The 27,665-nt window shown below is 40.2% G+C and overlaps 1 protein-coding gene and 1 long non-coding RNA gene across 4 annotated transcripts in view; one reads left to right on the plus strand and one right to left on the minus strand.

Moving 5' to 3' along the window:
* The first annotated feature begins 105 nt into the window (after positions 1-105).
* Positions 106-27,548, plus strand: LOC148146982 (uncharacterized). 3 transcript variants are annotated; one of them, XR_015760194.1, is made up of 3 exons: positions 106-222; positions 15,153-15,300; positions 26,720-27,548. It is a non-coding gene; the product is annotated as an uncharacterized LOC148146982 (long non-coding RNA). The 3 variants fall into 3 exon arrangements; XR_015760196.1 differs by lacking the exon at positions 106-222 and adding an exon at positions 339-463; XR_015760195.1 differs by lacking the exon at positions 106-222 and adding an exon at positions 748-945.
* The window catches only part of ano9b (anoctamin 9b), a 208,235-nt gene continuing 193,532 nt past the window's right edge, over positions 12,963-27,665 (minus strand). The window contains exons 22-24 of the mRNA XM_087996676.1: positions 23,033-23,126; positions 22,415-22,527; positions 12,963-14,296 (exon numbers count right to left, since the gene is read on the minus strand). Of these exons, the coding sequence (XP_087852802.1) occupies positions 14,230-14,296; positions 22,415-22,527; positions 23,033-23,126 (274 nt within the window). The 3' untranslated portion in view covers positions 12,963-14,229. The remainder of the gene's footprint in view (positions 14,297-22,414; positions 22,528-23,032; positions 23,127-27,665) is intronic.

Consider the following 27,665-nt stretch of genomic DNA (forward strand, 5'->3'; position numbering starts at 1 on the left):
CAGGAATTAATCGCTGCCGCTTCCTCACTGCTGCGATCGCTCGAGCCGACTGGAGCAGGTGCGCTGATTCCAGCTTCCAGGGCTCCACACGCTGGGATTGTAGTCCTGGCTGATGCATCCCAAAGCTTGAATGAACGAGGATCGGACGTAATGAGGACTACAACTCCCTTCATGCACCAGCCACTAGTGTCTCGGCTCAGGACACGATAGCAAAAGAGCCAGGTAAGGGGGGCGGGGCTAAAAGGGATGAGTGGTAGTGTATCCAGTGGTGATGCTGGAGTGTTGGTATTCTGGAGGGCTGTAGCATTGGACCCGTACGCTGGCGACTGGGTCTCTGAAATATTAGGAACCAGGAGAATTGCTTGTAGCAATAGCGACGAGAGACAGGCGTGGATCACTGGAACACCGAGAAGGGTCAAGAGAAGAGGGTCATCACTGCTGCTTCACAGCGCCAGGGACCCAGGTTCGATTCCAGGCCTTTGGCATCTGTCTGTTTGGGGTTTGCACATTCTCCCCATGTCTGCATGGATTTCTTCCCACAATCAAGTGGGAGCATTAGTCAGGGTTAAATGTAGAGCAGTAGGGGAATGGGTCAGTGTGGACCTAATGGTCTGTTTCCACACAAGGGATTTATGATTTGAAGAATATGGGGAAGGGACAGGAGGTGAGAGTCACTGGAACAATGGAGTGGTGAAGGCCAGAGTGACAGCATTTGACATCAAGACTGCATTTGACTGAGTTTGAGCATCGACGAGCCATAGCAAAACTGGAATGAATGGGTATCGGGGGGGAAAACTGTCCGTTGGTTGGAGTTATACCTGGCGCATAGGAAGATGATTATCATTGTTGGATATCAGTCATCTCAGCTCCAGGTGTTTCTCAGGGTAGTGTCCTAGGCCGAACCATCGTCAGCTGCTTCATCAATTATCTTCTCTCCATAATAAGGTGAGAAATGGAGATGTTTGCCACTGATTGCACAATGTTCAGCACTATTCATGATTCCTCAGGTACTGGTTCAAATGAAACAAGACCTGGACAATATCCAGGCTTGGCAGACAAATGGTAAGTAATATTCACACCACCCAAGTGCCAGGCATTGACCGTCTCCAATAAGAGACTACCTGAACACTGTCTGCGTGACATTCAATGGTGTTAGCATCTCTGAATCTCCCAGTATCAACATCCTGAGGGTTACCACTGACCAGAAATGCAATTGGACTTACCAAATAAAAAGTGGCTACATGAGTAGGTTAGAGGCTAGGAATACTGCAATGTGTAACTCATCTGCTGACTCCCCAAAACCAGTCCACCATTGACAAGGCACAAATCAGGAGTGTGATGGAATACTTCCCACTTGCCTGTCAAGAAGTTTGACACCAGCCAGGCCAAAGCAGCCTATTTGATTGGCACAAGCACTGATCTGCACTGATGCTCGGAAGCTGCATAGTATACTATCTACAAGATTCACTGCAGAAATTCACCAAAGATCCTTAGAAAACACCCTCCAAACCCACAACCATTTCAATCTAGAAGGCCAAGGACAGCAGAAACATTGGAACAGCACTGCCTGCCAGTTCCCCTCAAAACCACTCACTCTACTGATTTGAACCAATCTCGCTGTTCCTTCTCAACTGCTAGCTAGCCAGTGATGCCCATGTCTCATTAGCGAATAAAATATGGACAGGAGGAGAGTAATTGGATGAATGTGAAGGGACGGGGGAAAGCATTACTGGAACAATGTGAAAGGACAGGACAGGAGAGGATTGCTAGAATAATGGGAAGGGATCATTGTTGAAGAATCACTGGGGTATGCCACTGGAACATTGCAGGGGTAGAACTTGAGAGAAGCACTGGAACATTGGAGAGGGAGTACTTGGAAGATCACAAGAAAATAGGGAGTCAATGCCATGGAATATCACAAACAATTGGGAGGAGAAAACACTGGATGGGAAATGGTTGCATCAGATTGCAAGTTGGCAAATGTGCTAATACTTTTCATGAAATTATCTGAACATCAGTTGTTGGGAAAATGTTAGTTATATATTATTAAGGTAGCCTTGGAATAGTGTAGGATGATTAGAACAAATTTTCAAAGACAGATTGCAAGTTCTGAAATAACTTTTTCAAATCTCCCTACTCTCACCACCTGTACACAAAAGATTGTGATTCAATTTCTCCCCTTTATTTGGAAAGTATGGGAATTACGTATTTACGCCATTGTTCTATTTGTACTTGCTGATTTTTTTTAGGATTACAACAATGCTGTGAAGTTAAAAAACAAAATAAGGTTTATTTCAAGCACTCAATGATGTAGGCGTTGAGCAGAATGCTTTACAACACAAGTACAAATACATGGTGGGATAGAATTAGAAAAGATAAAAAGTTCATTAAACTAGTAACTATTGAAGAGAACAACCAAGAGATATAATGGTCATTGATTGTTTGACTGACATTGACTTCAAAGAGGGCTCTGGAAGATCATTACTGAGTCCAGTCGTGTGATTGTAGCAGACATAGGTGTGTGCTGTTTACTGTTTTCAGTAGTCACTCTATCATCATCATAGAGTCATATAACATGGAAACAGACTCTTCAGTCCAACCAGTCCATGCTGAACACAATCCCAAACTAAACTAGTCCTGTCTGCTCCTGGTCCATATCTCTCCAAATCTTTCCAATTCACATACTTATTCAAATGTCTTTTTAAACGTTGTAATTATGCCCACATCCACCACTTCCTACTCCTATTTTCTATGTTTCCATGTTAAAAATCACACAACACCAGGTTATAGTCCAACAAGTTTATTCGTAAGTACAAGTTTTCGGAGCACTGCTTCATCATCAGATAGCTAGTGGGGCAGGATTATGGGACACAGAATTTATGGTAAAAAAATCAAAGTATCATACAACTGATGCAATATATTGAACAAACCTAGATTGCTGTTAAATCTTAATCACTTAGAATGAGTTGCAGGCTTTGATTCATTAATATGTAAATCCCAGAACTTTACTTGAAAGAAATTCTGGGATTTACGCACTAAGGAATCGAAACCAGCAACGCATTCTAAGTGATTAAGACTTAACAGCAATCTAGGTGTGTTGAATACATTGCATCAGTTTTATTACATTTTGATCTTTACTATAAATTCCATGTCCTATGATCCTGCCCCACTAGCTACCTGATGAAAGAATAGTACTTACGAATAAACCTGTTGGACTATAACCTCATGTGTGATTTTTTAACTCTGTCCACCCAACTCCAATACTGGCACATCCACAGCATATCTATATACATATGCATAGACAATAACTGGTTTCTATCCATTCATGGAGCCATCATGAACTTATTTTGCTTTGCTACTTATATCATGCAAATTATATTTAAAACATTGGCAGATGAAACATAATGTGGTGAAATGTGATTCACACTTGTCGGAAGAAGAGAAAAAAAATGGTTGGGTTTAAATTGGTGAGAAATTATTGAATATAATAATTTTCCTCCAAATTCTAATCACATCACTAAACAAACTATCAGGTTTCCAGCATCTGCAGTCATTGTTTTTACCTAGTTGATTTTAACTCTACTGCGAATCCTCTTGCAAGGATGCCTGTCTTGAAGAAGTTTTTCTCCTCTCTCTGCAAGAATCTCAGGGAGTCCCTCTCCCACGGCAACTCCCAGGTACTCTATGCTACTTTCTCCCTACCCCCACCCTCCTCTCATTTATTTCTCCACCCTGCAGGCACTCTGCCTCTATTCCTGATGAAGGGCTTTTGCCCGAAACGTTGATTTTCCTGTTCCTCGGATGCTGCCTGAACTGCTGTGTTTTTCCAGCACCACTCTAATCCAGAATCGGGTTTCCAGCATCTGCAGTCATTGTTTTTACCTAGTTGATTTTAACCCTACTGCGAATTCTCTTGCAAGGATGCCTGCCTTGAAGAAGTTTTCCTCCTCTCTCTGCAAGAATCTCAGCGAGTCCCTCTCCCACTGCAACTCCCAGGTCATTTCCTCTGCCCTGAAGCTCTTCAACCATGTACTCTATGCTACTTTCTCCCCACCCCCACCTTCCTCTCACTTATCTCTCCACCCTTCAGTCTCTCTGCCTCTATTCCTGATGAAGGGCTTTTGCCCGAAACGTTGATTTTCCTGTTCCTCGGATGCTGCCTGAACTGCTGTGTTTTTCCAGCACCACTCTAATCCAGAATCTGGTTTCCAGCATCTGCAGTCATTGTTTTTACCTAGTTGATTTTAACCCTACTGCAAATTCTCTTGCAAGGATGCCTGCCTTGAAGAAGTTTTCCTCCTCTCGCTACAAGAATCTCAGGGAGTCCCTCTCCCACTGCAACTCCCGGGTATTCTATGCGACTTTCTCCCCATCCCCACCCTCCTCTCATTTATCTCTCCACCCTGCAGGCACTCTGCCTCTATTCCTGATGAAGGGATTTTGCCCGAAACATCGATTTTCCTGCTCTTCGGATGCTACCTGAGCTGCTGTGCTTTTCCAGTGCCACTCTAATCCCTAATATAGGGGAATGCCTATTGCTTTTGGAAGAAAATCACTGTTGTCCGTCCTGCCCCACAATCCTGAAGGCGAGGAAAGTCCCATCAGGATTCACCACAACTTTAGGCAAATTCTCCTGATGGAACACATTCTCTGCCTTTGCCTTTATTTCCTCTTTCCTTCAGCCCCTCCCTTGCCATTTCTTTGCAGGCTCTGCTTTTCTGATCATAGAATTAGAACAGAACGGAAAGACATCATTTGGCTCACTGGGCAGGCTTCAGTGAATCCTGATGGCAGGCTTGTATGCTGGTAAACCTTTAATATTACTTAGCTGGCTGTTTTGTCACCAACCCTCCTGCCTCTGAACTGTCTTGGGGAAAGACTAGGCAATCCACGCATCCTTTGTCCAATTACCAACTCCCTGGCATTATGAAATTATTTTGAATTAATTCTTTGTACTCATATTCCATGCCTACCAATTTAATTTTGTCCAATCTATATGAAATGATCCATGAAAATCATCCTTTTTACAAACCTCTACTATTTCTTCCTGTATACTCTAATCCTACAGTGTGGCTACAGTTAGGGGGACTATAAACTACTCTCACAAGTGACTTCTTACTGTTGTTATTTCTCAACTCTATGCAAACTTATTCTACACATTGATCTTCCGACCTAAGATCATCTCTCACTATTGTATTAATTTAGAAATCATACAACACCAGGTTATAGGAGAAAGTGAGGTCTGCAGATGCTGGAGATCAGAGCTGGAAATGTGTTGCTGGAAAAGCGCAGCAGGTCAGGCAGCATCCAGGGAACAGGAGAATCGACGTTTCGGGCATAAGCCCTTCTTCAGGGCATTCCTGAAGAAGGGCTTATGCCCAAAACGTCGATTCTCCTGTTCCCTGGATGCTGCCTGACCTGCTGCGCTTTTCCAGCAACACATTTCCAACACCAGGTTATAGTCCAACAGGTTTATTTGGAAGTACTAGCTTTTGGAATGCTGCTCCTTCATCAGGTAGCTGTGGAGCAGGATCATAAGACACAGAATTTATAGCAAAAGATTACAGTGTCATTCAGCTGAAATGAAATATTGAACAAACCTAGATTGATGTTAAGTCTTTCATCTTTTAGAATGGGTTGCAGGTTTTGGTTCATTAATATGTAAATCTCAGAACTTCTTTTAAGTCACATTCTCGAGGTTGCTTAAGGTTTTATAAAAAAAACCCATGTGAGAGCGTGAGACTTATACTCCATCACACTCACGTCCACACTCTACCAAGCATGCACACACATAAACACACACTCTCTCACATGCACACACTCACATGCACTCTCTCTCGTGCACGCACATACACATATCAGTGCATTTGCAGAATTGTATTTGCCGACACATTCTATTTTGCTCAAAAAGCAAACAATCTGCAAGTAGTCAATGCAAGCAGTCAATCCATGTAACATTTTATAAATTCCTACTTTGAAAATAGAACCAGTCTGACTCAAGAATGGGATGCATATGGACCCTAACCTCATCTTTAATGCGTTGTCTGAGTTGAGATGTCATCTTTTTTAAATAAAACCTTAAATTATCTCGAGAATATGATTTAAAAGAAGTTGTAAGATTTACATATTAATGAACCAAAACTTGCAACCTATTCTAAAAGATGAAAGACTTAACACCAATCTAGGTTTGTTCAAAATATAATTTCAGTTGCATAATACTGTAATCTTTTGCTATAAATTCTGCTATAAATTTTGTTATAATGTCTTACAATCCTGCTCCACAGCTTCTTGATGAAGGATCAGTGCTCCGAATGCTAGTACTTTCAAATAAACCTGTCGGACCATGACCTGGTGTTGTGTGATTTTTAACTTTGTCCACCCCAGTTCAACACCGGCATCTCCACATCATGGCCTCTATATTAATGTTATTCTTTATTAGCAGACACCTCAACGCCATTTCATAGCTTCCTGTCCTCCTGAACTGTTCTAGTATTCTTGAATATTTAGGTCTCACCATTCTTCACCTTGTAACCACATCTCTGAAATGGCTATACATATTTATTTCTTTGTGCTATCAATTCAGCCATTTTATTATAAAAACTGTAAGCATTCAGACACATAGGTTGAATCTTACTTTTTTTAGCTAAGTGTCAGTTTCATTCCATTTCACGGAATGTTTCACTTTGCAAGGCCTCACAAGTTTTTTGCAGCTCCACCTTATGAATAGGTTATGTTAGATCCAGTAATATGGAATGAAGTAGGATTAATAAGAAATCTGATAGTTAAGGATCCTCTAAGGGTAGCAATCACAACATGAGAGAATTTCAAAGTCAGTTTGAGGGAGAACAACCCAGGTCTTAAACTAGTGCCCTCAAACTAAATAAGGGCAATTACAGTGGTATAAAGAAAGAGTTATTTAAAGCAGGCTAGGTATATAAGCTAAGGGAAGGTCAATAGATAACCATTGGCAGATGTTTAAGCAGATATAATGCTCAGCAAAAATGCATCCAGTCAAAAAGAAGGACTTGATGAGAAGGATGAACAACCCATGGTTAACAAAATAGGAGAGTATCCCAGTTAAAAAAAAAAGTGTACAAAATGGCAACACATGGTAGGCTAGCTGATCGGGAATTTATTTAGAAAACGTAGTTGAGGACTAAATGGAAAAGAAATTGATAATTGAAATAAATTGGCGAGAAAGAAAAGCAAGCAGTAAGCGTGTCTATGGATATATATAAGCGATTAGCTAAAGTGTGCATGGGACCCTTGGAGGATGTGACAGGAGAATTGATAACGGACTACTTGGAAATGGCAGATAATTTAATCTGATGTGGCAGGAGAATTGATAACAGAGTACTTAGAAATGGCAGATAATTTAACGACTATTTTGCATCCGCCTTCATCTTGGAGAACCCTCTAAATATCCCAAGTACATTGAATAAGCAAGGTGCAAATGGGAATAAAGATCTTACACTTTCTTTATCATGGGGATAAAGTATTTGACAGATTAATGAGATGGAAAGCAAGCAAATCGCCAGCACTGATGGCCTGTATCCAAGAGCTTTTGCTGTGGAGACAGTGAAGGCATTAGTCCAAATATTCCAGAACACACCAGATTTCTACAGGGCTCCAGCCAATTGAAAAACTGCCAACATGACGCCCCTGTTTATGGAGGGGGGGGAGACAGAAAGCAGGAAACTACACATCAATTAGCCTAATACTTGTTATTATAAAAATGCTAGAGCCCATTATTAAGGAAGAAATAACAAGATAATTTAGGAAAACCTAAACATAACTAAACAGAGTCAACATGATTTTGTGAAAGGGAAACTTTGTGACAAATTTCTTAACAGTTCTTTGAGGATGTAACAAGCAAAGTTGATAAAGGGGATCTGGAAGATATAATATATTTGGGTTTCCATAAGGCAGTTGATAAAGTGCCACATAAAAGCTTATTGCACATGATAAGCACTCATGGTATTGTGTATCATATACCAGAACAGATTGAGGATTTGTTAATACACAAAAGACAGCGAGTCTGGGTTAAAGTGTCTTTTTAAGGTTGCAAAGACATAACAAGCGGGGTGCCATAAGGCTTAATCCTAGTGCCTCAATTATTTACAATTTATGTTAGTGACTTGGGGAGTGGGCAGAGTGCAATTTATCCAAATTTTGTTGTTAATACAAAAATAGATGGGAGGACATCTTGTGATGAAGACACAGGGAATCTACAAGGGAATGTAGATAGATTGAGTGGAGAAACCTTCACAGATTGATTTAATGTAGTTGAGTGAGAGGTAGGAAGAATTGGTAAGAAGAATTAAAAGGCAGATTACAATTGAAATAGAGAGAAATATAACACAGATGTATGAAACACCAAAAATAGGATGCAGGTGCAGCAAGTAATTAAATTAAATCATGCCCTTATTACTCACAGTTTAGAGTTTAAAAACAAGGAAGTCTTATTTTAACTGTACAGAATGTTTGTGAGGTTGCACCTGGAGTACTGTGTAGTGTTTCAGTCCCTGTATTTAAGAAAGAACATACTACTGGCATTGGAGTCAGTTCAAAACAAATTCACCAGGTTGATTTTTGGGATGAAGAGGCTGACTTATCAAGAACTGTTTATTCATTCGAGGTTAGCAGAATGAAGAGATGATCTCGTTGAAATATACAAGATTCTGAGGAAACTTGACAAGCTGATGTTTCCAATGGTGGAAAATCAAAACCTGGGGCATATAGTTATAAAATAAGGGGACATTCACTTGAATCTGAGATGAGAATGAATTTCATCTCTCAGAGGGTAGTGAACGTCTGGAATTCTCTTCCCCAAAGAGTTGTGAAGGCTAGATCACTAAAAGTATTTAATCATATTCCCGGATATTCAAAAATCTTTGAGGGGTTGGTGTTAAGTAGGATTGAAGCCTGAGACATGATCTCATAGAATGGCAGGGCAGACTTGGGATGCTGACTGGCCTACTCCTATTTAAGGTTTAACGTTTTTACCGTATCTCCAAACTTTTCTGTTCTGTCACTAACTTCATTCCAATTTCTCTATCTACCCATCCTTTGTATTACATTTTCCAGTTGTGACCCCTCCCTCAAGGACTCCCCTTTCCCTTTACCCATATCATACACCTATATTCCCTCTCGGTCTCTCTCCTCATCTTTCTATTTGCCTTTTATTTGCACATTCATGCATTTGGCTTCAACAGAACTCCTGTGACGCCCTCTAGCAATCTTGAATTCTTTCTTCCTTTCGTCTCACCAATTCTTCCTTCGCGTATCTCTATACTCTACCATTAATATTTTTGTCCTTCCCTACCTGCACATCCTGTCAATCTCTAGATTGTCCCAACTTACCATACTTTTCCCCTCCAACCATTCTACCATATAAATCTTAGCTCAGCCACGTTCCAATTATTTTGAGCCTTCTAATGGGAAGATTAAAAATTGCACTCTTGAATCCTCATGCAATGCTATAGAAGAACATCAATTTTAAGATGATTATTTTCTAAAATAAAATTGCTCAGATTTTAAACATGAAGTGCGGTTTTACATGGTCCTCTATCATTTGCATTTTGAAAGCTTAGTTGAGTAGCTACATAGTTTGTTGCTATTTTGCTGGGCATAGTATTGAAAGTTATGTAAAGCAAGTTTTGAGAAGATTTGTAGCTCAGATTGAGGTTCTGGATGTAGGTTTACTCGTTGAGCTGCAAGGTTCATTTTCAGTCATTTAGTCATTTAGGTAACATCTTCAGTGAGCCTCCGGATGAAGCACTGCTGGTGTTTCCTGCTTTCTATTTATAAGTTTGGGTTTCCTTGGGTTGGTGATGTCATTTCCTGTGGTGATGTCATTTCTTATGGTTATGTCATTTCCTGTTCTTTTTCTCAGGGGGTGGTAAATGGGGTCCAAGTCAATGTGTTTGTTGATAGAGTTCGGGTTGGAATGCCATCGTATTTTGTAAATGATGTTTGTTTTGCTTGTTCTCTGTATAGGGTCTTTCAAATTCATGAGCTGATGTTTTAGTGTGTTGGTGGGCTTGTGGGCTGAGTAGTCTGGCAGTCATTTCCGAGTTGTCTTTGATGTAGGGGAGAGTGCTAGGGTTTCTGAAATGCCAGACTACTCAGACCCCTTGGCATCATGGTAACCCACAAACCCACCAACAAAACATCAGCTAATGAACTTGAAAGACCCTTTACAGACAACAAGCAAAACTAATGTCATTTACAAAATACCATACAAGAACTGTAACAAACACTACATTGGACAAACAGGCAGAAAACTAGCCACCAGGATACATGAACATCAACTAGCCACAAAATGACATGACCCTCTCTCACTATATCCTTACATACAGATAAGGAAGGACACCACTTCAACTGGGACAACACATCTATCCTAAGACAAGCCAAACAGAGACACGCACGAGAATTCCTAGAAGCATGGCATTCCAACCAGAACTCTATCAACAAACAGATTGACTTGGACCCCATTTACCACCCCCTGAGAAAAAGGACATGAAATGATATCACACAGGAAATGACATCACCACACAAAATGACATCACCACCCCAAGGAAACCTAAACAAATAAATAGAAAGCGAGCCATGCCACCAGTGCTTCATCCAGAAGCTCACTGATGATGTTACCTAATATGGTGGCGAAACATCCGTAAATGAAACTTCAGGTTCAGCAAGCAAACCTACATCCAAAAGTTATGTAAACTTTAGGGCAAGGAAATATATATTTGATGGTGTGGATGGATAATTTCAATTTAATACATGACAGTAATTTAATGTACAAGAATCAAAATAATAGGAGATCCAAAAATATAACAGGCATGTATTTATATTATTTTAACATTAGTTGTACTTGCTACTTTACATCATATTTGTATTTTCTATAATAACAATTATAGCAATAAATAAGTAAATGAGAAAAAGACTGAGATATGAGACTGCAGTTACAAATCATAAGCCAAGAAAATTGACATGGTAGAAATCACAACAATCAGCTGTCCTACTCAACAGCAGAAATGCACAGGATATTAACATCCTAACTGCAGCAATATTTAAAAGCTAAATCAACATGTCCAATCAAGTATGATTGTCAATTTAAAGAGTCATGTTTGGTCCAAGGATGGTTATCTACAATAAAGTATATTTTATTTCACAATTTTCTTCACAACTAGTATGATCCATCTATCTTATAGCAGAGAATAACGTTTGGATTTTCTTCCTCCTGCCAAATAAAGGTAAAGGAGATTCTGTCCACCAACTTGATGGGTATCATTTTCATCAGCTACAAGTTAATAATGTGACACAAATCCCTAGTGGGAAACTTATTACATAGCCTTTAGGGACTAATATGTGGGGTCTTACTGCAGCACAAACTGAGAGAGAGGGAGGTCATTTAAAGGGAGCAGATGCATCTTTTCGAAAGACTGGAGACATTTTTTTCAATGTAAGCCCAGAACTTGGCTAATGCCTTCAAGATTTGAGTTGCTGGAGTCCTTTGTGAAGTGAATGATTTTTAGTATCAGCCTTACACCACTGATCTAACTCCACTGCTATCTTGGTGATCTTAGTAGCTGCACTAGAATATAAAACAGTGCAGTCTGTTTTCATTGAGAAGTGTAGCTTCCTTTGCTGCAGGAGATCAGATCTAGGCCTGCCCACATGACTTCCTTGAAAATTCAGTGCTGATAGTTTACTTAACTGTGAAAGGATTCCCAAATAAGCCCACTTTATCTACCCCATCATTTTCATTTCCCAGTAAAGGACCACTACATAGCAATCAGGACTAGGAACCATGTCTATTACAGTTGTTCCCTACCTGGACTAGCCTGTTGGAGCCTTTATTGTTCTACCTCAGGTAACTCAGCATTTAATTTTAAGCATTGCACAAAAATGCAGTTTTGAAAAGAAAGACCTAGCTCTTAGGGATGACATCAACACGATAAATCCTAATTCTGATGTTTTTAGTCAAGATTTATGGTGAAACATTAGAAATCCAGCATATGATCTGCCTCCTGAACCCAAATTAATTAACAATATGCACAATGCCACTGCATTGTCATGCACTTAAATGGTAAAATTTCAAACTTTTGACCACCCCCCCACCCCCCCCCAACCTTTTGGCTCCCATGTTCAAAGAGTAAGGAAAACTTCATTACAGCACTAAGTCATACAAACTAGGATGTCCAGAGTATAATATCCAGGTTGTCCCACGTTAGCTGATCTCAACCAGATTATAAATTGACAGCATAAATGGTATTTGTGCCCAAGGTTTTTGATATTGACTGCAACCTTGTGAATATGACTGGAAAGTGAAAATTTGGACTGATAAATGTCTAATAACATTGACACAGGTATCAGTCAATGTCCATTTCACTTTGATATTCAACAATGTTACCATTGCAGAATTCACTGTGTATTAATTGCAGTCACCATTAATCAGAAACTTAACTGGCCACTTAAATATTGTAACCATAAGGGCAGGTCAGAGGTTGGATTTATGATCTCTGTGTGAAGGCAGAATTGGGCTTGGATGTAACAAATCCCATGATTGAATTCTCTGCAGGCATTCCTGTTTCTATGTTATAATAAGAAGCTCAATTGATTTGGCAAAGATTCTGTTTCTATGTATGAAACAATTCACCATCAAGACAGTGCTTTCAATGGAGGGCAAAACAAAGTTAAAATTACACCCAAAATACTGATCTGCACACACTGTAATGGAAACAGTCTGCCTCAGGAGCCTAGGTACTGTCATAGTTTAGAGTGGTACTGGAAAAGCACAGCAGGTCAGGCAGCATTCGAGGAGCAGGAAAATCAATGGACGTTTGGAGCAAAAGCCCTTCATCAGGAAGCCCTGATGAAGGGCTTTTGCCCAAAACGTCCATCGATTTTCCTGCTCCTCGGAGGCTGACTGACCTGCTGTGCTTTTCCAGCACCACTCCAGCATCTGAAATACCTACTTCTGCCTAGGTACTGTCCTAGGCTAACAATAATCTTGATTCTACCTGTATGCGATTGGTCTGCATTTGTTTGGATGAGTTTGATGACTATCTCAAAATTATTTTCTATTTCAATGATGAAAATGTCACAGGAAATTTGCTATATTTTCATAAATATTTATCAGGGTCATTAATAAACTTTAGTGGAGTTAGCTTACACTACCTATCCAGGCTGGTTTACAGTTAACCACAGTTTGACGTAATGTAGTTGACCTGTAATGGCTTTGGGGACAACTTTGGTCGACAATAAATTCTGCCTTGTCAGTGCTGTCCACATTCCAAGAATAAATAGTTAGATTTAATATTTAATCAGTTATACAATATTCTCATTGTTCTGTTGAAACAACATGGCTTGTACGAAGCAGGTATGCAGAAGAAAGGATAGTATCTCGTTTTGGGTGCAATAATACTGCACACCATATATACAGCCTGTATATCAATAAAGTGACAAAAAAAAGCTTCCTGAATTGAGATAACAGCATTTGTTGTCCATAAGTTGAGTCCCTGTTTTGATTTCTCATTGTAATCAGAGGTGAAAGCTTGCACTTAACCGCTGATTGTGCTACAAACACTTTAGTTTTAGAACTATTTAGCACTTTGGCTTATCACAAGTCCAAATAATTTCAGGGATTGGGAGCTCTATAGGATTCGTCAAATTGTGATCTCCTGAATTTACCAGGATCGTTTTTTGGTTGGTGCAAACAGGCTCTGGGGTTTTCCAGATTGGGAGCTACAACCTTTCCAGATTTTCTAGCTGATTGTAGGATATTGAAGCAGGTGTGCTCTGAACCGTGATGTATCAGACATTTTTACCCAGGCCAGAGTCTGACAGATCCATGGATAAAATGCACAGTGAATTCAAATCAAGTTAAAAATTAAGGTTCAGTAAAAGTTTCCTATTATAAGTCTAATGTGTATCAATATTAGAACTTAGGAAAACGTTTAACCATGGCCATGAAGAAACATCGACAATGATCAGCTTGATTGGCACCAAACTGAATAAAGCCACCTTGCTTTGCTTGGCTGCAGTCTGGTTCAATGACTGAGTAGTACATGCTTTACTGACAGGATTCAGCAATATATTTTTCAAACGTGGCTTGCTTCACATATTTTTGTTGAATTGTATAGTAATACAAAAGGCACTACGTTATCAGCTAAGTTGTTAGTCATCCTTTTCCAGTAACATGTTTTCTTATATTCATATTTTTCATGAAGTTAACTGTTGATGCCACATGGTATTGTGTGAAGCCGCTGTACTTCTTGATGCTAATATCCTAAAGGGGAAAGAAAATTAGAATAACTTCACAAGGTTAAAGCAATACTTTTTTTTATAATTCTTGATTTTCCCACACTTTCCTTTCACAATGTAATAATATTACCTCTATAGATTTTGAGGTTAGTTTTTGAGATTGGGTGATTGTCTAAAATGGGGGAGATATAAGAAATATGAGCAGAAATAGACTATTCAGCCCCTCAAGACTGCCCTGCTAGTCAATAAGATCATGGCTGATCTGCACCAGGCCTCTTCTGCTAGCTGTTAGCCTTCAACTCCTTGATAATTCAAAAATATATTTACCTTCTCTTTAATTATTTCTAGTAATCTGCCCTTTGCAATTCTCTGAGTAGGAAATTGCAGACATTCACTACCTCTAGGAGAAGAAATGTCTTCGAATTTTCATAACCAATTTTCTTCCCCCACTTCTTCAGATATTCATTCAATCCTTCCTTGCTTGCTTTTATTTTCTTCCCAATGAAAGCTACATTAACACCAAGAAAGCAACAAATTTTGAGTGGAATGTAAGTTATGTCAAGAGAAAAGGACTTAAAGAAAACAAAAAGACTATAACACCAAGCCCAGTAGAGAAGAAGTTGAAGACTGGAATGCTTTGCTCCTGGCAGTTGTTACACAATAAACAGTTTAGCAGAACAGCATCTGCAAAGTCTGTGCTCTTAAGAAAATAATCAGTTTTTCATCCAAGCTGAAACAGTCAGGGAGACACTGATTAGGATGAACAATCTAATATTTTTAAGATGAAATCGTGGATAACAGAAATCTTGTAAGGATTGGGGCACAATGACACCTTTACAGATTTCAATCGTTCAAATAATGTATACAATTCTATTTTACAGATGGAATGATAGATGATGCTGAAAGAAGAGCTCTGAAGACTCTGCTCGTTATTAGTAAGGACAGGGTTTGCATTATCAAATCCCATCTTTTCATGGATAAACTGAAGATTTAGAACAAATGTTGAAAGTTTGTGACGATGAACTCAGGGTAAGAATTAATGGTAAAAATGCTCTAACTTGTTAAACAGATAGCAACCGCAAGAGTTTTAAGACCATAAGATAAGACCATAAAACATAGGAGCAGAAATTAGGCCACTTAGCTCATCAAGTCTGCTCTGCCATTCAATCATGGCTAAAAGGTTCTCAACCCCATTCTCCCGCTTTGATCCCTTTGACAGTCAAGAACCTATCTACCTCAGGTTTAAATACACTCAATGACCTGGCCTCCACAGCCTTCTGTGGCAACAAATTCCATAGATTCACAACTCTCTGGCTGAAGATGTTTCTCCTTATCTTCATTCTAAAAAATATTCCCTTTACTCTCAGGTCCTAATCTCTACTACCAAGGAAACATCTTCACAACAGCTACTCTGTCCAGGCCATTCAATATTCTGTATGTTTCAATTAAATCCACTCTCATCCTTCTAAACTCGATTGAGTATAAACCCAGAGTCCTCAAATGTTCCTCATATGTTAAGCTTTTCATTCCTGAGACCATTTTCATGAACCTCCTCTGAATACGCTCCAGAGCCAGTACATCCTTCCTGCAATATGGGGCCCAAAACTGCATACAATACTCCAAATGTGGTCTGAAGTGCATCTCTGCTTTTATATTCAAATCTTGTCAAAATAAATGCCATAATTGCATTTGTCTTCCTAACTACTGACTTAAACTGCAAGTTTACCTTGAGAGAATCCTGGAATAGAATTCCCAAGTCTGTGCTCTTCAGACTTCTGAATTTTCTCCCCATTTAGAATATAGTCTATGTCTCTATTCTTCCTACCACAGTGCATGACCCACACCTTCCCACATTGTACTCTATCTGCCATTTCTTTGCCCACTCTCCCAGCCTATACAAATCCTTCTGCAGCCTCCCTGCCTTCTCAATATTACTTGTCCCTCTACCTATCTTTGTATCATCTGCGAACTTCCCCAGAATGCCCTCAGTTCCTTTATCTCGAATGTTAGCATATAAAGTGAAAAGTTGTGGTCTCAATTCTGAGCCTTGCAAAACACCACTTGTCACTGGCTGCCTTGAGAAGTTCCCTTTTATCCTTACTTTCTGCTTTCTGCCAGACAGCCAAGCTTCTGTCCATGCTCACACCTTGCCTCTGACACCATAGATCCTTATCTTACTCAGTAGCCTCTTGTGTGGCACCTTGTTAAAGGCCTTCTTGAAATCCAGATAGATAACATCCATTGACTCTCATTGGTCTAACCTGCTCATTACTTCCTCAAAGAATTCTGGCAGATTTGTCAGGCATGACCTCCCCTTTATAAAACCATGCTGACTTTGCCCTATTTCACCATACACTTCTAAGAATTCAGAAATCTCATTCTTCACAATGGATTCCAGGATCTTGCCCATGACCGAGGTTAGGCTAATTGGTCTGTAATTTCCTGTCTTTTGCCTTACTTCATTTTTTAAACAGGAGTGTCATGTTAGCGATTTTCCAGTTCTCTGGGACCGATTCCTGAAAGATCATCACTAACACCTCCATTATCTCTTCAGCTATCTCCCTTAGAACTCTGGGGTGTAGTCCATTTTGTCCAGGTGATTTATCCACCTTCTGAATAGTTTTTCAGAAGATGTCACAACAATGGGCACAAATGGGGTCAGAAGTGAACAGTCAGATAGGTTCATTAAATTTGTAATTGCCACCATGTCAATTAAAGATTTTAGGAAGAATCTTTGGACATAAAGAAAAAATACTATAGCATTGACACATTACTTGTAGATGGATGCAAGTATAGTGGGAGGCCAGCCATAATTATATGCTGTAATAGCTGCAAACATTTTTGCTACAGTCAGCAAATTGCACCAAAATCTGAAACAGATATAGTTTGTTGCACCTTCCAAAAGTTGTTCAGTTTTTAATTGGTATCTATAAAGCATGTGGTACCAATGAGCATTGGGCATACATGTGTAGGAGATCTCATTCCAAAGGCTAAGCCAGATCTTAAAACAAAACATGGTGACCGACTAGACAGTATAACACAATAGTGACAGCAAGGAAAGTCTTAAAAAAGATGCATAAATGCAAATGCAGTGAGGTTCAGAGTCAACTACACAAAAGGCAAATTTCAGAAGATTACTAGGCTTTCCATACTGTTAATCTCACATTCTGTGCCTATGGAATAAAGTGGTCAAAAACTTTTACAACAATTGATGTCATATATCTTAAAAAGGCAGGACAACACACACCAAAAACTAAAACTTGATATTGGAGCTAGTGCCAATATATTATCACTGTGTGTCCTGAAAGACATGAACCTTAGGAAGTGGCCTGCTATGGTACAGTCTATGAGAGATTGTCTCACAACTTATAACAAATCTCCAATTCCTTGCATTGGCAGAATCATACTGCAGTGTGAATGTACGAGCTCAACCTGATATTTCAAAATTTTCTATTTAGTAGATACTAGTGGTCCAGCAGTGCCAAGCCTGCTGGTTTGCACAGATCACAGTATGGCCACAATTCAAACCATGCCTATTAAGGTAAAACAGACATGTATTATATCTGAACCAGTCGATAGTCTCAAAAAAACCCAGATGAATTTAACACAATTACCAATTTCAGCATGATGCAACCTAAATCATTGATCCTTCAAGAACGTGTAGTGTGTATATTCAGGGTAAGCTTGGAGCACAATTAAACAAGATGGACTGAGATTGAAGTTCACCCACCGTATAGATTGATGTAGCTCCACAATGCGTGATTTAAAAAGAGAAGTCACCATAAAAGTATGTCTAGGCCCAAAGCATCTCAATCTTTCACATAAAAGGTCTCTACACAAAATAACTGATGCTGGAAAAAAACCTATATTTTCCAGAAGAAGATTCTTTTCGAAGCTAAATGTGAAGCGTGAATGCTAGTCTGTCCATTAAGCAGAAAAACCACAAAAGCTCATGACATTTGAATAGTACTTTTCTGATGGTTACCTTTGATGCTCTCAGTTAGCCAGGATATATTCCAATAGCACAGATTTGTTTATTGAGACTGTACCTGACCACCTTTACATAGTTTACAGTATTGTGGTCATAGATAAAACAAAGGCAGTGCATGACTACAAACGTAGTCTACTAATGAGAGCAGTCCAAGAAGGATTAGTACTTAAAAGCACCAAGTACCACCAAGTCAAGAGCGGCCAGATAAACTTCTTTGGGTCCATTTACTCCATGCATGGGCTCCATTCAAATCCTGATAAAATTGGGGATCCAAAGGGTGTTTACAAATACATTAAGGACAAAAGGGTAACGAGGGAGAGAATAGGACCTCTTAAAGATCAGCAAGGTGGCCTTCATGTGGAGCTGCAGGAGATGGGGAAGATACTAAACAAGTATGTTGCATCAGTATTTACTGATGAAAAGGACATGGAAGATATAGAATGTAGGGAAATCGATGGTGACATCTTGAAAAATGTCTATATTACGGAGGAGGAAGTGCTGGATATGTTGAAACATATAAAAGTGGATAAATCCCTAGGACCTGATCAGGGGTGCCCTAGAACTCTGTGGGAAGCTAGGGAAGTGACTGCTGGGCCTCTTACTGAGTAATTTGTACCATTGATAGTCACAGGTGAGGTGCCAGTAGACTTGAGATTGGCTAATGGTGTGCCATTCTTTAAGAAAGGTGGTAAGACAAGCCAGGGAACTATAGACCAGTGAGACTGATGTCGGTGGTGGACAAGTTGTTGGAGGGAATCCTGAGGGACATGATGTACATGTATTTGGAAAGGCAAGGACTGATTAGAGATAGTCAACATGGCTTGTGCATGGGAAATCATGTCTCACAAACTTGATTGAGTTTTTTGAAGAAGTAACAAAGAGGATTGATGAGGGCAGATGTGATCTATATGGACTTCAGTAAGGCATTTGACAAGGTTCCCCATGGGAGACAGGTTAGCAAGGTTAGCTCTCATAGAATACAGGGAGAACTAGTCATTTGGATACAACTGGCTCAATGGTAGAAGACAGAGGGTGGTGGTGGAGGGTTTTTGAGACTGGAGGCCTGTGGCCAGTAGAGTGCCACAAGGATCGGTGCTGGGTCCACTACTTTTCATCACTTATATAAATGATTTGGATGTGAGCATAAGAGGTATAGTTAGTAAGTTTGCAGATGACACCAAAATTGGAGGTGTAGTGGACAGCGAAGAGAGTTATCTCAGATTACAGCGGGATTTTGATCAGATGGGCCAATGGGCTGAGAAGTGGCAGATGGAGTTTAATTTAGATAAATGTGAGGTGCTGTATTTTGGGAAAGCAAATCTTAGCAAGACTTATACACTTAATGGTATGGTCCTTGGGTGTGTTGCTGAGCAAAGAGACCTCGGAGTGCAGGTTCAAAGCTCCTTGAAAGTGGAGTTGCAGGTAGATAGAATAGTGAAGATGCTTTCCTTTATTGATCAGAGTATTGAATACAGGAATTGGGGGGCATGTTATGACTGTACAGGATATTGGTTAGGGCACTGTTGGAATATTGTGTGCAATTCTGGTCTCCTTCCTATCAGAAGAATGTTGTGAAAGGGTTCAGAAAAGATTTAGAAGGTTATTGCTGGGATTGGAGGATTTGAGCTATAGGGAGAGGTTGAATAGGCTAGGGCTGTTTTCCCTGGAGCGTTGAAGGCTGAGGGGTAACCATATAGAGGTTTATAAAATCATGAGGGGCATGGATAGGATAAATAGACAAAGCCTTTTCCCTGGGGTAGGGTAGTCCAGAACTAGAGGGCGTAGATTTAGGGTGAGAGGAGAAAGATATAAAAGAGACCTAAGGGGCAACGTTGTCATGCAGAACGTGGTATGGGTATGGAATGAGCTGTCAGAGGAAGTGGTGGAGGCTGGTACAATTCCAACATTTAAAAGGCACCTGGATGGGCATATGAATAGGAGGGGTTTGAAGGGATATGGGCCAGGTGCTGGCAGGTGGGATAGATTGGGTTGGGATGCCTGGTTGGCATGTACGTCTCTATGATTCTGTGACTCTATGTGTTCAGTTATCTCCTCCTTTATGATTGACTCCAGCAACTTCCCGACTGCAGAGGTCACACTAACTGGCCCACAGTTTCCCATCTTTTGCCTATCTCCTTTTTTGAACAAGGGTGTAACATTAGCATGTTTCCAATCCACTGGTATCTTTCCACAATCCAGAGAATTTTGGTAAATCATAATTACTGTATATACTCAAGTAATAGAGGAATTTTTTGATTACTTTTAAGGTTAAATTTATGGGGTTGACTATTATGTGGCTGCTACTTTTGGGTGGCTGAAATTTGTGCCTGGCAAAATTTAAACGTATCATTAGCAGAAGCCCAAATGATCTCTGAACAAAGAAAACAAATTATGGTAATTCTGAAAACGCGGAACGGAGTAGATGGCCGGCGGACTGGAATACCCAGGGAGGCATGGGATGACTGGCAAACTGACTCATAAATGTTGATCTGTTATCTCTGAAGAATTAGGGTCGACTTTCACATAAGATAAATGGAAAATTCCAGATATTTTGGTCAAAAATATGATGTGAACTTTTACATGAGAGTAACTATTACTCGAGTATATACGGTAATGCATCCATTATTTCTGCTGCCACTCTCTTTAACCTTCCTTGAGTGCAGGTTCTCAGCCCCGGGGACTTAGGTGCCTTTAAGCCCATCAGTTTACTTTATACCTTCTCCCTAGTTATTGTAATTTTACCAAGTTCTTCTGTAGTAACTACCATTTTATGGAAGAAATGATCTTCCACTGTAAAAACAGTGACAAAATATTGGTTTTAGTGCCTCTGCCATTTCTGAGTTTCTTATTATTACCTCACTATTTTCATCTTGCTAGTGTTTAAAATTCTCACAATCCTCCAAAGTGTGACTAACCTTTGGCCTAGTTTTTGCCTTTATGTTATCCTTGACATAAAGCCATGGATGATTTTTCACCTTCTTATGATTCCTTTTCCTCTCAGAAATATACTTTAGTTTAGTATCTTCCTAAGCATTTGCCATTGTTCTTCAACAATCCTGCCCTTTAATATTTTTGTCTAGTCCATTTGGACCAACTCCTTCCTCAGGCCTATATAATTACCTTTGCCCAACGCTATAACTCTCATATGCAACTCAGGCTTCAATTTTACAATCTGAATTTGAAACTCTGGCATGTGGTGATCCCTCCTTCCCTGAGGATCCTTAACTACAAAACCATTTATCAATTCTTCCTTGTTACATCATACCAAATCTACAGTAGGTAATCTGCTAGTTGACTCCATGACGTGTTGCTCTAAAAAAAATCCCTCATGCCCTCTATGAACCTTTCTTTGAGGCTACCCTTGTGAAGTTGATTAATCCAGTCGATATGTATGTCAAATCACCCCAAATTACTGTTGTGCCCTTCTCATAAGCAGAGATCAATGGATTTCTAGATATTAAACATGTAAAGGGACATGGGGATAATGCAGGAAAATGACAAGATGGAAGATCAGATCAGCCATGCTCTAAAGCAGGCTTGGGGCTGAAAGGCCTACACTTGCTTGTATTTCTTTGTTCAGTGATTTGAACAATCTAAATTAACCATGTTTCTGTTTATATAGAGAGTATTGTTAGTGTTTACTGATTTTATTTCAAATGTCCAGCATCTGCAATGTTTTACTTTTGTAAACATTCATCTCATTATTATTTTGATACATGCAAAAATGGCTGTTTTATTTGTGTACATAACATCAGTGCACTTCAAAAGGATTCTGATTGTGACGTACTTCAGAATTTTAAGAAATTCAATGTAGCATAGCAATTTATTTTTACACTGTCAGGATTCAGACATCAACCTGTGTAAGTTTATATTGCCAACACCACACCAAGGCTGTGTTCATACTGGCTTACAAGGGCACGAGATCAGGACTGCATTTATACAGCACCAGTAAGGCCCCATTACCATGCTGTGATTGCATTGCATTCATGGCGGTGTTGTACAGAGTTGTGTTTACAACACACAGGCATCATACACCACAATATTACTGCTGTGATCACTTCATTTTTTCACCTTGCTTTATTAATTGGGAAGCATTCAGAGTTTTAGAGCCCTGATTTTATAGCATCTTAGTGTCAGCCCAACAAAATTTACCTGAGCTCCTCCTTTAATCGGTCATATGTGTCTGTCAGATTTTGATTTCGGACTGATACTGGCACATCAGGGATAAACCAAGCTGCAAGGAACTTGATGCAAATAGCAATATTCTAAAGCAGAAATGGAGACAATTGTTTGATAAAATACTCTTATTATGTGTGAACCACTAAGTACCCTACCATATTAAAGATTACATAGGTAATTCTGATAAAATACAAACCCATGATTGGGATGAATAGAGATATTTGTTACTGTTTAATAAAAGTTATACTACACAGAAGATGCTCTGAACCATATAAAGAACCACACAGACAAGCATAAAGAACTAATTGTTCGTCTCAGGTTGGTTAGCAGTAGGGGACCTACCCACATTTTCTGCATTTTGTTCACAGAGTTCCTATTTGCCATGAAAGGCTAGTTTGAAGGAGTAATACATCTCCTAATGACTTTAACACTGCTGGGAAGGTCAGAAATTCTGTTATGTGGACATGGAAGAAATTGCTTTTGCCCCTAAACTACAGATCAGTTACTAGGATTACTTTCTCTTTAGGTTTCAGAAATGCTAAATGTGACAAGGAATCCTAGGGCCTGGTACAAAAGAGAGCTAGAATTTACCTCAAATAAGAGGAGGAAGGCTAAACGAGCAGCAAAAATGTGCCAGAATTGGACAGTATGCTCATAGTTGTATTCATTTCTGTAGTCACGATACCTGGGGATGCAACAAATGAAATGGGTTAACTCACATGGCATAGTGGTAATGTCATTTGATGAGTAAACCAGAAATACTGGCTAATGATCTGGGAACATAGATTCAATATTCACCATAGAAGATGGTGAAATTTGAATTCAGTAGAAATTCTGGAATTAAAAGTGGCCATTATTGTAAAAACCCAGGTTGGCTAAAATGGCACCAGAACCTAGGCACCAGAAATTATTAAACTAGCCCCATCAATCCTGCAAAGTTGTCTTTACTAACACAAACAGACTTGTGAAAAATTGAAGGTGTCCCATAGACTAGTAAAGTAATAGCCTGACAATCATAGAGAATCATACTTTACTCACAACATTTCACACATCAGCATCCATTGATATGTCCTATCACATTAGCAGAACCAAGAGTGTGGTGTTGGAAAAGCACAGCAGATCAGGTAGCATCTGAGGAGCAGGAGAATCAACATTTCGAGCATAAGCCCTTCATTAGGAAAAAGGCTTGCGGGCGGCGGGGGGGGTGAGGGATAAATGGGCATGGGGTGGTGGTGGGGAGGGGAGGGGGAGAGGTTGGGTAGCTAAGAATGCAATAGGTAGATGAAGGTGGGCAAGAAAGTGATAGGTCGGTGAGGAGGGTGGAGCGGATCGATGGGAAGGACAATGGACAGGTCAAAGGCGCTGCCGAGTTGGAGACTTGGGACTGGCGTAAGGTACAATGAGGGGAAATGAGGAAACTGATGAAATCCACATTAATCCTGTATGGTTGCAGGGTCCCAAGACAGAAGATGAAGCGTTCTTCCTCCAGGCATCAGGTGGTTAGGGTTTGGTGATGGAGGAGGCCCAGGACCTGCATATCCTTGGTGGAGTGGGAGGGGGAGTTAAAGTGTTCAGCAATGGGCGGTGAGGTTGGTTGGTGTGGGTGTCCCAGAGATTTTCTCTGAAACGATCTGCAAGTTGGCGTTCTGTCTCCCCTCTGTAGAGGAGACCACACTGGCTGCAATGGATACAGTAGAAGACATTTGTGGAAGTGCCTGTCAGATGTGGAATGATCCTTTGGGATATTGGACGGAGGTGAAGGAGGAGGTGTGGGTGCAGAATTTGCCCTTGTGGTGGCAGGGGAAGGTGCTGGGAGTGTGGTGTGGGCTGGTGGTGGGTGTGGATCTGAAGAGAGTCGCGGAGGGAATGGTCTCTCCGAAATGTTGATCAGGGTTGGGAGGGAAATATATCCCGAGTGGTGGGTCCGTTTGTAGGTGGCTGAAGTGGTGGAGGTTGATGAAATGTATACAGAGTTGGTGGGGTGAAAGGTGAGGACCAGGGGGGGTTTGTCCTTGTTACATTGAGAGGGGTGGAGTTCAGGGCGGAGGTGTGGGAAGTGGAAGAGATGTGCTGGAGGGCATCATTGACCATATGGGAGGGGAAATTGCATCTTTGAAGAAGGAGGCCATCTGGGATGTTTTATGGTGGGAACAGATTAGGCGGAGGCAGAGGAATTGGGAATAAGGGATGGCATTTTTACAGGAGCAGGGTGGGAGGACGTACAGTCCAGGTAGCTGTGGGAGTCGGTGTGTTTGTAGTAGATGTCCATAGTTAATTGGTTACATGAGATGGAGATAGAGAGGTCCAGGAAGGGGAGGGAGGTGTCCGAGATGATCCAGGTGAATTTGAGGTCGGGGTGAAAGGTGTTCGTGAAGTTGGTGAACTGTTCAATCTCCTCATTGAGGAAAATGGAGTTAGAAGATAAAGAAAGGGAGAGAGAAAGAGAGAGAGGGAAGTTGGAGAAAGAGAGAGAGAAGGGAGAGAGAAAACAGAGAGAATTTGATCTTCGGAAGTTGTGACTTAGTCAGTAAAGTCAAGTTAACAGGATGCAGATTAAAAGAGAAAGAAGTGATACATACAAATATGTTAAAACATTGCCACATTTTGATTAAAAAGATGTCAAAGTCTTCTTTATTTCATTTGAAAAGATTGGCTAGGCAGATGGAGTGGTCAGAGGACTGTGAGTCATGCTAGTTCAGACTAAACTGGTAGGCAGAACTAGTGAGGTGTTTGCAACACAGTCAGCTAAGGGATCAAGAGATTATGAAGAGGTCGAACAGGTTATTTTAAGTGCTTATGAATTGGTACCAGAAGCGTATAGCCAGCGATTCAGAAACATAAAGAAGAAACCAGGTCAAACTGATGCTAAGTTCGAAAGAATTAAACATAGTCATTTTGATAGATGGGTGCTGGCCTTAAAAACAGATAAGACCTCTGAGGCTCTAAGAGAGATCATTCTGCTGGAAGAGTTAAAAAAAAACTCACTTCCAGAGATGGTAAGAAATCACATGGATGAACAGAAAGTTCAGCAAGTGAGAAAAGCAGCCGAATTCACATTACTGCATAAGACAAGGTTTAGCTTCTGGCAAGAATTTCATCTTGTGAGGGATAGAACTTGGGAGAAGGGGAGATCCTACACTACGAATCAAAGAGTAGAGAACACTGGTAATTGTTTACCACAAGTTAAAAAAGAAACCCACGTGGGTGGAACAGAGGTGAAAGGCCTCAGGTGTTTCCACTGTGGTAAAGTGGGACATGTAAAGTCATAGTGCTGGTCATTAAAGAAAAGCACTGTGGGAAAAGATGTGGTAAAAGAAGCTAAGCCAGTGGCATTACTGAAAGTGGTTAAGGAAACCCCAAGAAAGGTCGAGGAGCTGTAGGGGATTGCACAGCCTAGGCAGGAGCTGGGTATGGAGTTAGTGCCTGATCTCTATAAAGACTTCACCTCTGTGGATAAAGTTTACTCAGAAAGAACAGGGGGGAAAAGGGCAAGAAGTTATAATTTTGAGAGGTACAAGAATCTAACCAGTCTCTAATTGTAAGAGATGAACACTCTTTCTGACCTGTTACCTGAGAGAGTGGTAATTTGTGGGATAGGTGGACAGAAATTTAGCATTCCCCTATGTAAGATCAGGTTGGAGTGCCAACTTAGGACTGGGGAAGTAACAGTGGGAGTGATTGACAGAGTGTCAGTTCCAGGAATCCAGTTTGCTCTTGGGAATGATTTAGCAGGGTCCAAGGTGGGAGTGACACCCCTTGTTGCGGAGAAGCCCAAGGAAGACCAGGGAACTGAGGAGTTAAAAGAAAAATACCCTGATATTTTCACAGATTGTAGCAACAAGATCCCATTATTATAAGTCACAGCACAAAACAAAAACTAAAGAGAAGGATGAAGGAGTTGAGGTTCATTTAACAGACACCCTGTTTGATGTAATGGTGCAGAAAAAAACCTGAACAGGCAGAGGGCCAGACAGAAGTGTTTATTCCTGAAAGGCTAATGGACTTGCAACAGAAAGAAGAGACAATAAAAGATGTATATAGAGTCATAAAGATGTACAGTATGGAAACAGACCTTTCGGTCCAATTCATCCATGCCGACCAGATATCCCAAGCCAATCTAGTCCCACCTGCCAGCACTCGGCCCATATCCCTCCAAACCCTTCCTATTCATATACCCATCCAAATGCCTTTTAAATGTTGCAATTGTTCAGTTTCTTTCTCTCTCTCTCTCTCTCTCTCTCTCTCTCTCCTGCACTGAATATGTTGATGCGTACTCAGAAAAGGAAGCATAGAATATTCCTGAGGATTATTATCCGAAAGATAGAAGCCTAGGACAAAAATGGAGAGCACTCCCAAGGAGCGCAAAGATGAAGGCCATCAAGGAACTTCCATGACCGACCTCGAAGAAAGAAGTGCTTTGATTTTAGGCACTGAGCAGATTCTACAGGAAGTTTGTTCCAAACTTTAGCAGTGTAGTGGCACCATTAACAGATTTGCTGAAGAAGAACACAAACGTTTGGTGGACAGAACAATGCCAGGAGGCATTTTACAATTTAAAAGCAGTATTAACCACCACACCAGTTTTAACTACACTGAACTTTTTGAAACCCTTCAAAGTTGTAATCAATGCTAGTGACATGGGAATTGGAGCTGTACTGCTACAGGAAGATGATGATGGAATTGAACTGCCAGTTGGTTACTTTTCAAAGAAACTTCACAATCACCAGAGAAAATACTCTACGAACAAAAAAGAATTACTGAGTTTGGTACTGGCCTTACAACATTTTAATGTTTATGTCACAAACAATGTGTCGGAGATGGTTGTGTACACAGATCACAATGCTCTTACATTCTTGGAACACTTTGAAGACAAAAATATGAGACTATCTTATTGGAGTCTTATGTTACAGACCTCTAATTTAAAATCATACACATTGCGGGTCGTAAGAATGTAATAACAGATGCAGATTTAACGGATAAAGTATAGATGAGATTGAATAAATACCAATATTATATATGTGTGTGTGCAGAAGTTAATATGAACTTAGATTAATGTCCTAAGTATGTCATGGTAATGTGATTAAGAAATAAAAAAAACATGAAGTCATATTTTCATTATTGGTTCATTTTTTTCTGAAGTGGGGAGGTGTTGTGGAGTTGAAGGCATGTACTGTACCTTTAAGAAAGAGTGAATTTTGAAAAGCTGGCAAGAACTTGTCATGTG

This window comes from Chiloscyllium plagiosum, unplaced genomic scaffold (genome assembly GCF_037043375.1).
Source record: "Chiloscyllium plagiosum isolate Xiang-an unplaced genomic scaffold, Cpla_swu_hap1 HiC_scaffold_18, whole genome shotgun sequence".
Lineage (NCBI taxonomy): Eukaryota > Metazoa > Chordata > Chondrichthyes > Orectolobiformes > Hemiscylliidae > Chiloscyllium > Chiloscyllium plagiosum.